Raw genomic sequence first — 12,854 nt, 5'->3', positions numbered from 1 at the left:
GGGCCGGACTGCGCACCCTCCAGAGGGCACTCGCTGTTCAGGGCGGAGTGATTTGGAGCGCAGGATGCCTGCGGAGCCGAGCGTATCAGTGTATTGGCGTTGCTGTGTGCACGCGAATCGTTTTAAAAACGTTAACCTGATGATCCGCTGATACGGTCTAATGTAAACCCCACCTAAATTTGCAGATGTGGTCTAATCTCGCATACGTTTCCGATTCCTTTCCGCTCTTCCGTGTTTGAGATCTCCGACCATGGCAGAAGAGCAGAGCTCCCAAAGCTCACAGTGCTTCAGAAGTAAGTGCTGCTTTAAAAAGAGGTACATTTACCGGTAAAAAGTCAAGAGTCCTGAAATCAGACATTTGGAAGTCGTTCTCACTCGTGTACGACAGAGGGAAATCAGCTGCCCTCTGCTTGTTGTGATAAGTGCCAAAAGGTTCTAACATACAACGGCCATAAATCAGGTACATCAGGCCTGAATCGCCATGTATGTACTGTCTTAAAAGGACAACAATTGTTGGAGTTCAGAGGGAACAACGCAAAAGTGACAGATGTGTTGAAGGAAAAGACCGTGGAGAAATGCGTTGATTTTGTTGCTGCAGACCTCCGCCCGTATGACAGCATCGCTGGTCGGGGATTACAACCCCAATTCCAAAAAAGTTGGGACAAAGTACAAATTGTAAATAAAAATGGAATGCAATAATTTACAAATCTCAAAAACTGATATTGTATTCACAATAGAACATAGACAACATATCAAATGTCGAAAGTGAGACATTTTGAAATTTCATGCCAAATATTGGCTCATTTGAAATTTCATGACAGCAACACATCTCAAAAAAGTTGGGACAGGGGCAATAAGAGGCTGGAAAAGTTAAAGGTACAAAAAAGGAACAGCTGGAGGACCAAATTGCAACTCATTAGGTCAATTGGCAATAGGTCATTAACATGACTGGGTATAAAAAGAGCATCTTGGAGTGGCAGCAGCTCTCAGAAGTAAAGATGGGAAGAGGATCACCAATCCCCCTAATTCTGCACCGACAAATAGTGGAGCAATATCAGAAAGGAGTTCGACAGTGTAAAATTGCAAAGAGTTTGAACATATCATCTACAGTGCATAATATCAAAAGATTCAGAGAATCTGGAAGAATCTCTGTGCGTAAGGGTCAAGACTGGAAAACCATACTGGGTGCCCTTGATCTTCGGGCCCTTAGACGGCACTGCATCACATACAGGCATGCTTCTGTATTGGAAATCACAAAATGGGCTCAGGAATATTTCCAGAGAACATCATCTGTGAACACAATTCACCGTGCCATCAGCCGTTGCCAGCTAAAACTCTATAGTTCAAAGAAGCCGCCATATCTAAACATGATCCAGAAGCGCAGACGTCTTCTCTGGGCCAAGGCTCATTTAAAATGGACTGTGGCAAAGTGGAAAACTGTTCTGTGGTCAGACGAATCAAAATTTGAAGTTCTTTATGGAAATCAGGGACGCCGTGTCATTCGGACTAAAGAGGAGAAGGACGACCCAAGTTGTTATCAGCGCTCAGTTCAGAAGCCTGCATCTCTGATGGTATGGGGTTGCATTAGTGCATGTGGCATGGGCAGCTTACACATCTGGAAAGACACCATCAATGCTGAAAGGTATATCCAGGTTCTAGAGCAACATATGCTCCCATCCAGACGACGTCTCTTTCAGGGAAGACCTTGCATTTTCCAACATGACAATGCCAAACCACATACTGCATCAATTACAGCATCATGGCTGCGTAGAAGGGTCCGGGTACTGAACTGGCCAGCCTGCAGTCCAGATCTTTCACCCATAGAAAACATTTGGCGCATCATAAAACGGAAGATGCGACAAAAAAGACCTAAGACAGTTGAGCAACTAGAATCCTACATTAGACCAGAATGGGTTAACATTCCTCTCCCTAAACTTGAGCAACTTGTCTCCTCAGTCGCCAGATGTTTACAGACTGTTGTAAAGAGAAAAGGGGATGTCTCACAGTGGTAAACATGGTCTTGTCCCAACTTTTTTGAGATGTGTTGTCATGAAATTTAAAATCACCTAATTTTTTCTCTTTAAATGATACATTTTCTCAGTTTAAACATTTGATATGTCATCTATGTTCTAATCTGAATAAAATATGGAATTTTGAAACTTCCACATCATTGCATTCCGTTTTTATTTACAATTTGTACTTTGTCCCAACTTTTTTGGAATCGGGGTTGTAGTTCAGTTAGCCCAATACTTAGTTGACACGGCAGCCACAATAGGCAAATTCGATGTGCGAGATATTCTGCCCCATCCAACAACTGTGTCACATCATGTAGATGATAGGGCACTCAAATTTAGAAGAGCTGTTGTTGATGACATGAACAATGACAAGAACTTTCGTGAGAAATAACGCGAACGTCTGCATCATGCGGGATTTGCGGGCGGGAGCGGGACAAAATATGGCAGGCGCGGGCGGGAGCGGGACTGAAAATCATAATTCTTTGCGGGAGCGGGACTGAAAATTCTGTCCCGCGCAGTCCTCTAATTCCAAGTCTACTAATGTATAATTAAATATTACGAAGTGGTTCTTTTTACACACGCACCTGCTGTACTCAGCTTCCCCAGAATTTCGTAAAAACAATAACACTGCCAGATCGAGGTGATCAAACTTGTGTTGCTGGAACTTTATTGGTGTAACTCTTGAATAATTACTATAAAAATGGTGATGTTCAACAAATATTCAACTTGTCCCATCAGACAGGTAGATGCGAATTTAACACGGGGCTAAAAATTAACTTCAGCGCTTGGTCCACTTGGGCCAGTATCACTGAATTCTTTGTGGCCCAGGCCAAAATAAAGTGGCCCTTAAAATTCTCTAGTCTAACACAAAAAAATGTAAAACCATTTTTACTTGAATAAACACCCCATAATGTTTAATGTATGCCCCCAGAAATGGATGAATCAACATTAACTATGTAATTGTTTAGATATTGTTCATCATTCAAACATTACACTACATGAGTGTCATTTAGCTGAGGTTTTTATTCAAAGTGACCAACAATAAGTGCATGTAGTCTCAGTAGCGAAGAGAATCCAAGAGTGACCAGTGTTGAAGTACACAGAGATAAAAGTGGAGCTAAGGAAAAAACTCTGAAATGGGGGGGGGGGGGGGGGGGGGGCGCAAAAGCCCCCGAAAATATTTTAACACGCAAAACCCTGCATTCTAGTGCATTTTCGTACTTATTTTCACTAAATAAGTTACAACTTTTAAGCCTTTTTCTTTCATGTACATTAAAGATTAACATGTCAAAAATATCAAATTTAATTCCCCTAGTTAATGAGTAATTTTCAGGAGTGCATTTAGAAAACGCGGTGATTTTCCTGGCTACACAGTTCATTACTTTGGGAAAAAAAAAAAAGACAATTGAAGGTAAACTCAGCAAAATCCCAAAACAGTACTGTTAAAAAGTAAAGGTCTGTTAGAGTTTCTAAAGCTTTCAGGTTTCAAGGTTGGGGACATTGAGCCTCATTTATCAATCTTTTAGTCGAGTTGTGCGTTTGCAGAAGCTAAAGTGAACTAAAAATTTCCAATTTATATTTATGCGAGTTGAAGCCAATTGTTTACATTAGTTCATATTGTCTGTAAATTTATACACGCCAATGAATACCAAATTTCTCATATAAATCGGGGCGTAGGGTGTGTGTGTGTGTGTGTGTGTGTGTGTGTCTCAGTCACACACTGACTGGCAGCCTGAGTGCATTATGTAACAAAAAAATAATTACCATTGCTAGTTTTAGGCAGCTTAGAAACCGGCTCTTCCATTATTGCTGTTTCTTCCACGTTTTCTTGACGTGTTCTAGAAACGGCACTAAAACTTGGCTTCGAAACCACAAAATGCAACTTTTTATACCTTCATATCGAAAGAAGGAGGAAAGTTTTGCTTGTTTTGACATGGCGAATTATTAACACGAGAAAATACTCATAATTCGCAACTAAAAAGACTGCAGCTACACTGGCAGCTTGAATACGCTTTCTAGTGCCATTGTGTTGCGCTTGCACAGAACGGTGTCAGTCCTGCGTGCCTTAGCTAGTGCACCTGAAGGCGCGCGCACCTAACGAGCTCCGGCACACGCGTTGTTAACAAAGAACACCTGTCTTTAATCAATGAACTTTGTTCAGGCTATTTAAGGACTGCGCCCATGCAAGGACGATGCAAAGTGTCTAGGAACGCGAAAAATACGAAAAATAAATTTCTCCATTTGGGAAACTGGAGATTTTCAAGAGCTTTGTCAAATATCCGGATTTCCGGGTCATTACCAGAAAAAATCCGGCGGAAAATCTAAAAATCCAGAATTCCGGGAAATTCTGGAACACTTTCATGACCAAGTACAAGTGTAAACAAATAGCCAACAAATACCATTCAATATCTGGAATGATCAGGGGAGTTTAAAAAGTTGAAAAAGCTTGGACAAATACATAGACAAGGAATTATTTAAATATAGTATGTTTAACTGTTTCCAAAATTTGACAGCATTTGCATCTGCATTAAAATACAAAGCCTCTGCTTCTCTGACCAAGCTTTTGCTTCTTGAGCCTATACAAGAGACATCACGGTACAGTCGACTGGTAGAGTTCTATTAGACTAGATCTGTGCGCTTATGGTTAATACGGTTATAGTTATAGTATTTGGCAGAAGCTTTTGTCCAAAGCAACTTACAATATATAAAACTACATTATTACTAAACTAATACAATTGCTCTACTCTGACATAGCCTACCTTCCAGATGATGGCTGCTGCATGACTGCAGGATTTCCCTTTTTTTTTTTTTTTTTGCTCTGGCGAGGCTCAACTTCAGCCTTTAAGCAAATAAACTCACCCTCTCTTTTACACATAATTTTGCCAGTTTTATTACTGTATAGATAGTTGTACGCTTCCATGCTTTTGCAGTTCCTTCGCTCCTCACCATCAACGCCCTCACTAAGAATAAAATAATTAACAACGTCAACACAACTTCATGTCGTCTCTCCATTCCGTGAGGGTAGACGGATGGGGCACTTTGATCATATCCCCAGAGCACGTCAGAAAATCAGACCCACGTAACCATCCTTTAGTCATCTTTAATCTTACCTACCTAGTAGTTAGAGTTAGCTACAAACATCAATGCAGTGGAGGGAAGAAAGATCCTAGCTTCTGCAATGGCACCGCAATGAATCATGGGAAAGGTCAGAGTGCGGGAAAGTTGTGTGCTGTGTCCAAAATCACTCACTCACTACTCCCTATCTCGGGAATTCTATTTAAAGGACTACAGTGTGAGCTCATGGGGGGAGGGCATTTTCGGACATGACTCGACTGCATCTTTCAGTTCTTTTAAATCAAGGCTGAATACTTTCTTCTTTGCCACTGCCTTTTATTAAATCAAATTTGAGGCTCTTGATTAATTCCTTGCTCTGCAATGTAACTTTTATTCTTGTATTTTGTCTGTCTTACTCTATTTTAGGTTTATTTTCTATTCTCTAACTATTTTTAATTGTACTTGAACGTCCATTTATGATGAGTTTCTTTCTCCGTCCATTCACCCCAACACACTACAATACTGGCGCCATTTTCGCACCACAACTTGTGTCTTGTGCCCGTTATAATAAGGAAAAACAAACTATTGCTATACTCAGTCTAAAATAATAAACGATCCGAATGAAATCGCTTTTACAGCTCTGAAAATGCATGACTGTAATGCATGATAGTATACATTGTTGGTTAGTGACCATCAGTTGTACACTACTTTTTAGGATGCTTTATGGGACACCGAGTCCACTATGAGATGTAATAATTCTCACTACACATTTGGACAGCACTACAAAATGGCGAACTCACTATACAGTCCACTATAGTGTGTGTAAATACCCCCCCATCCACTATACCTGGCGCATATTGGTGTCGTGCACGAACGTAGTGGCTATGCTCTCTTCATTGTAGTTTTTCCTTTTGTCTGTTTTTTTCGTTGGCGGGAACCTTGACATACAAAAACGGCAAGACTTGGGACATTGTGTGTGTATAATATATATATATATATATATATATATATTATATATATATATATGAGAGATAGACTTATTTTATATTGGATGTACCACTTGAGTTGCACTGAAATTTCATTGTACAGCTGTGCAATGACAAAGGCATTCAATTCAATATACACTCACAGAAATGATTCATGGCAGAGTTAGTTTTTATGCATTTACATCTATTTGATTTTATTTAAGAATGTCTATGTTTCAAATGTATGCATCAAAATTAATTATAATCTACATAATTTAATCAACTCTAAAATGTATTAAATGTAATTACTTAATACATATTAATACGGTTTAAATAATCAAAGGTATAAAACAAACATGATTCTGTTATTTAAAATTTGTGTGATTGGTTTTCATAGAAGTTATTAGAAGAAATGGGGAAACCGGAAATGTTGTTAGTCCAATAGGGGGCAATAGCACAACTTTTTGGAAGCCGGCTGGCAAAGATACATAGAAGAAGAAGAAGACGACGACAAAGAAGCTAAACTCCGGTAAATTCTGGTTAAGCAGCTTTAAGATTGTACTGAATGGAAAAGAATTGCATAAATGTGTTGCATTTTGATTAATTTGGTTTATTACCTAAGCATAAATAACATGTAATTTAAATACATGTATGCTATAGCATATATGCATTTAAATTACATGTTATTTATGCTTAGGTAATAAACCAAATTAATCAAAATGCAACACATTTATGCAATTCTTTTCCATTCAGTACAATCTTAAAGCTGCTTAAGAATAATCAGACCAGCTTCTGGATTCAAGACATTTAGGAAACCATTCTGGATTCAACCTATAGGTAACCTGATTATTATGCAATTCAAACAATATACTTTATTAATATTAAATACATAAACCCAAGGATTATGCATTCAAAATATATAATCTTTATTACACTAATGAATATGAATCATGCAAGGTTTATTTGGTAGGTTTGTGTTAAAATTATCTAAAAAAAAAAGTGAATGGGAATTTGTCATTTAATAAAATTACATAAATCTTAAAAGTTAGGGTTAAATGTGAGTGTAGTGAGTGATTTCAGACAGCAGTGGATACTGTGGAGCGATATCAAAACTCAAACGGCTTTGAATTTTGCACTTTAGAACTAAACTTTTACTAGAATTCATGAACTTTGAGTTGAGGAAAGGAAAGCAAAGAAAAAGGTACTCCAAGGAAGAAGTCACATTTTATTTCTTTTTTTTTCCCAATACTTCTCAAAATCATAGTCACCCTCTGGGTGACCAAACCTCAACTTTTAGTGGCCCTGGTCAGCTTTCAGTCGCCACTAGCGACCGTGCAACTACCAAGTTTCAACCCTGTTAACACCATTATACATCAGCATTGTGAGCTGCTTTGTATTTTCCGGGGTGAGGTGATCCTGCTAATAATCCCCGGATATCTTTTACAACATAGCAGGATGCTGATTGATTGTTGACAACCTGGTTTACACTGAAATTCAATTTCATTTTGGGGGAGGGGGGGACCTCAGTGTATAGCTGCATGCATTGAATTTCTTGGACTTTAAAACTGGATGCCAACAAAAACCCATTGTCTGTTTGAGAATGGCAGTTCCATTTCAGACAAGTGATTCCACTATTTCCACGTTCCCCCGTGATCGCGGAAAATCCTCCTCCTTATGTACACTGCTCTGAATAAGAGCATCTGCTTAAAATGTATAATGGACAAATCGCAGAGATAGAGAGAGAGAGACTGGGATGAAAAATACAGGAAAAAAAGGCAAGTCGAACTCTACATCAACAGCATTCAAAGGGTAATTCTATGAACAAGTCTAGTTCTTAATGTTTCTAATTTGTATGCCAGAACTACCTTTAAAACATGCATCAAATATAAAGGAAACCGCTGAAGAAAAACCTCTCCGATATTTGTCCTTGCTGTGACCTTGACACTTTTTGGATCAATTCCAAAATTGAAATCAGTTCATCTGCTGTTTACAATGATACAGCCAGATAAATCCACTCACAAACCACTCATTCTTGAGATATAGTGTTCATGAGAATCTCGAACGAACCCAAGGATGGGCCAATGGCAAAAATCATAGCAAAAACAGGCCTGAAGTTCCTGAACATCGATGCGGAAGTAACAAGTTTGTATGACAATTGAATCAAACCATCTGATAATTACAATGACAATTCCACATAAATCCTACAAACATTCAGCCAGAGATCTTGGATGGATGCATGCATGGGCAAACCAAAAACGTAATGCCTCCCCCACTCAAAGTATGGAGAGAAGAAAAAGAAAATATTTTAGAGGCCAGCTTGGGGAAGCACTGATCACCATAAAAGTAAAAACATGTACATTTAGTTTCAAACAAGCAGGAAACTAAATACAGCATTTTTACAAGTTAACAAATAGGGCATATTGGATACGGAGTTTCTTTGTTACCTCATTTTCAGGCATCATTCCAGGCATGGTCTGCGAGGAAGTTCCTAATGAGATGACCAAAACCTCCTCAGGCATGACTTCCTGCTGGGGATCCTGGTAACTAGCATCCGACTCTGTGTCCTGAGTGATGTTGGAGCGGGAGCGGCTACGGGTGGCTGCTGGCAAATGGACATCAGTGGATCTTTAGTGTAGCATTAGACAGGGCAGACACTTAGAGTAACATCAAACTGCATTTAATGAGGCACAAAGTCCAATAATGTAATCCAAAATTAACCAGAAAAATAACTAAAAAAAAAAGTTATCCAACTGCCTACTAAGAAGCAATATGCAAGCAGTCACTTACATTTATTTCTTCAACATTTAAATATAGGGTGGCTCACATATAATAGGTTTCAGAGTAATATGAATACAGGTGGGGCAGCACGGTGGTGTAGTGGTTAGCGCTGTCGCCTCACAGCAAGAAGGTCCTGGGTTCGAGCCCCGGGGCCGGCGAGGGCCTTTCTGTGCGGAGTTTGCATGTTCTCCCCGTGTCCGCGTGGGTTTCCTCCGGGTGCTCCGGTTTCCCCCACAGTCCAAAGACATGCAGGTTAGGTTAACTGGTGACTCTAAATTGACCGTAGGTGTGAATGTGAATGGTTGTCTGTGTCTATGTGTCAGCCCTGTGATGACCTGGCGACTTGTCCAGGGTGTACCCCGCCTTTCGCCCATAGTCAGCTGGGATAGGCTCCAGCTTGCCTGCGACCCTGTAGAAGGATAAAGCGGCTAGAGATAATGAGATGAGATGAATACAGGTCAAGGTCCAAAATTTTATGAAACCCTGTGTCCCCTGGCTTTAATACTACTATGACACCAAAGTAACGAGGGGAATGACACAGAAGACAGGCTTGAAGTTGAATTTGGTCCTTTTTTTTTTTTTTTTAAACAGAAAAAATAGTGAGTGCTTTGCTTAAACTAAGGTAAAGCAATTTATAGAAAACGCACACAAACACTCTTGATGGTTCAAAAGTAGTGTTTTAGTAAAATAGGGAAAAAGGAGGTGGGATGGTGTGCGCGCATGGCGGGGGGGGGGGAGCCTTAGCAGGGAAGTTCAGGTAAAGCAAAAGAATCAAGGATGGACGCAAGCTGTGGCTGAGCTTGGTAAATGTGGCTAAGCCTTGGTGAATGAGGACAGCAGAGGGGTGGCAAATGTTGAGGTGGCTGTTCCCAGACAAACAGCAAGAGCTTAGGATCGCACCAGCATTTTCCCTATCGTCTTTTCTGGTTTCTGTTCTAAAAGCATGGATGCAAACGGCGCGCCTTTTGGCGGATGCCACCTTTTTCACAGCTGTCTGGGGGACTTGTGTGAATCGTGCAGATCCGATGAGGTTTTTTTTTGGGGGGGGGGGGGGGGGGCGTTGGAGTGTCTGATTATAATTTCAAAGTAAATTCTGTATTAAAATTACTAAATAAGCAAATGCCGTTACAGTCCATGAAACATAGGAAGTATGAGAAGAAAACAGTAAATCAGAAAGCTGCGCATGTAAAGCCAATTGGCTGCGCGCCATTATCTGCTGCTGGCTGCACTTCACTGCACGCGCAAGGATTTCCATCAGTCCAATGCAAGTTAGGTAATTGGCTTTACATGCGCAGCTTTCTGATTCACTGTTTTCTTCTCATACTTCCTACGTTTCATGGACTGTAATGGCATTTGCTTATTTAGTAATTTTAATACAGAATTTACTTTGATGAAATTATAATCAGACACTCCAACGCCCCCCCCCAAAAAAAAACCTCATCGGATCTGCACGATTCACACAAGTCCCCCAGACAGCCGTGAAAAAGGCGGCATCCGCCAAAAGGCGCACCATTTGCATCCATGTAAAAGCACTGATGAGATGCACTTGGTTAGATGTATACCAAAGACTATTAAGCTCTCTCTGTGAACGCCATCCTTTGGTACGCTCAGCATGATGAGCAGAGAGGAAGCAGCCGGGGCAATTATCTGCTGCCACCTGTCTCTCTCTGCCTCCCAGCCATGTGCCTCCTACTGTAGCTGTCCACAACTGCGATGGCATTATTAAAGGCAAAAAATAAATAAATAAATTTTTACTCCTTTTAAAATAACTCCTTTAAATGCATAAGACGTTTACGTTAAAACACAATCTTTCTAGCACCTGCCTTCAAGACATGTTTTACCACCTCCAGCACACGAGTCTCTCAAAAAACCTCCAAACAAAGATTTTATGCTTATTAAAGAAATGGCCCCCAACTGATTCAACAAACAACTTCAACTACCTCAGCATTATATGGACTCTGCTGAAATTATCCGTTGCCACTAACAGACATTTAGCAGAATTGAAACAATGAAACGTTCAAGAAACGCACACATACATGTGCGTGCTCCCGCACACACGCTCCGTCAAGGGGCATATGCACAGGAAGAGATTCACTCATTGCCCACTGCTTTGTCGCTAGGGCTATCCACATAGAAAAGGATTTGTCTGTCACCCAAACATTCCAGGCTGTAGTTGGCCAAGTAATCCTCTGATATTTTCTCTTCACCCCCAAATGTTTCCAAGCTGGTTCCCTGTACAGGGCTTTCCCCAAAGCACGGATACACAGCACTCCACCACGCTATGTGGCATCAGTGCCTCGCTGTCACCTGCACACCAAAAAATAAATCAAATACCATAAAACTGAACAATGCAGAGTACTTTCCACACCTAAATATCTCCTATTCCCTTCTGAAAATGAGTAACTATAGAAATAAAATATCGTAATATACTATAGGTCGAGACCATCCTGGTACTCAACCCAGAAGTGAAAAAGGGTTTCGCTGCATGCACCGACTGCCATTCACAATCATACATAAAACCACATTCATGGCACTGGTCACTAGACGGCACCTGTTGCATGATTTGACCTCGATTCTGTTCCTGGCATCCTGGAACTGGAAAATAAAGGTGTGCTATATTGTTCAATATTATGCTATTTTGTTGGTGTACAATAAAATGAAATATTTCTCTGAAGTGACTGCTTCCAGTGTTTTCATTTTAAATCTAATTTTGCCCTTTAAATTTTGCCCCTGGCATATTTGAGAAGGAAAACACAGCAAATTTACTGTAACAATGTTGAATTGTGCCTAAATCAGCCATAGATGCCACCTGAATGCACCATTTGAAGTCTCCAATTTTGACATTTTCAGAGGGAGCATGCTCCTGGACCTCCATGGGAGCCAGCCTTTAAAGGCTGGGCTCCACATCAGTAGCACTGCCCTGATAGTTTTTTCCCCTGGGGAAAGCCCTGCTGTATATATTTGTTATATGGACATGGTGTTTTACTGGGAAATGGACCATTTTTCATACAAGCTATATCCAGGACGCGAAGATCCAAAACTGTGACAAATGGAGAATATTACACTGTTGCGTGAAGATATGAAGTTTATCTTCAAGTGACGACCATATTCACAAGTAAGTGAAGCGAACACACACTGTGGTGTGATACACACACAAGAAAAAGTAGTACATTGAAATTGTAGTTACTGAAAACAAGTGACTTGTAAATCTCTTACCTGTACCATTGAGTGTAATACAACAGCACATTATTTTATTTCAAATTTTTTACTGTTTCTCCAAAGTAAACGCATTTCAATTTTGATTCTTGCAACACATTTCAAAAACAATTGGGATGGAAAAAGCATTTACCACTTTGTAATGTTGCATTCCTTCTCACAACACTTAAAGATGTTCAGGGACGGAAGACACCAAGTGATGAAGCGTTTCAAGTGTTATTTTGCCCCATTTATCCTGCAAAACAAGTCATCATTTTTCATTTCAAAATTCGCCATGTTTTTATTGGGACAGGCACCCTCTTCTTCTGCAGCCATGCCTTTGTAATGTATGCAGAATGTAGCTTTGCATTGTCTTGTTGAAATATCCCTGGAAAAGCAGTCATCTTGAAGGCAGCATATGTTGCTCCAAAATCTCAATGAATTTTGCCAAAAAAAAGTTCCATACCCTGTAATGTACAAACGTCTTTGAAATATTAAAAAATAAAAATTTAAAAAAAGGGCGGCACGGTGGTGTAGTGGTTAGTGCTGTCGCCTCACAGCAAGAAGGTCTGGGTTCGAGCCCCGTGGCCGGCGAGGGCCTTTCTGTGTGGAGTTTGCATGTTCTCCCCGTGTCCGCGTGGGTTTCCTCCGGGTGCTCCGGTTTCCCCCACAGTCCAAAGACATGCAGGTTAGGTTAACTGGTGACTCTAAATTGACCGTAGGTGTGAATGTGAGTGTGAATGGTTGTCTGTGTCTATGTGTCAGCCCTGTGATGACCTGGCGACTTGTCCAGGGTGTACCCCGCCTTTCGCCCGTAGTCAGCTGGGATAGGCTCCAGCTTGCCTGC

General features: G+C 40.5%; 1 protein-coding gene across 7 annotated transcripts in view; it reads right to left on the bottom strand.

Annotated features, from left to right (window-relative positions):
* Positions 1-12,854, bottom strand: part of gapvd1 (GTPase activating protein and VPS9 domains 1) — a 271,874-nt gene that overhangs the window by 122,228 nt on the left and 136,792 nt on the right. For 5 of the 7 annotated variants that reach the window (XM_060931735.1, XM_060931728.1, XM_060931730.1 and 2 more), the window contains exon 8: positions 8,479-8,636. In XM_060931735.1, the coding sequence (XP_060787718.1) occupies positions 8,479-8,636 (158 nt within the window). The remainder of the gene's footprint in view (positions 1-8,478; positions 8,637-12,854) is intronic. The other 2 variants (XM_060931729.1, XM_060931731.1) reach the window with 1 other exon arrangement.

Source organism: Neoarius graeffei, chromosome 10, assembly GCF_027579695.1.
Source record: "Neoarius graeffei isolate fNeoGra1 chromosome 10, fNeoGra1.pri, whole genome shotgun sequence".
NCBI lineage: Eukaryota > Metazoa > Chordata > Actinopteri > Siluriformes > Ariidae > Neoarius > Neoarius graeffei.
Note: the sequence above shows the minus strand (reverse complement) of the source record. Positions and strands in the feature narration are given on the sequence as shown.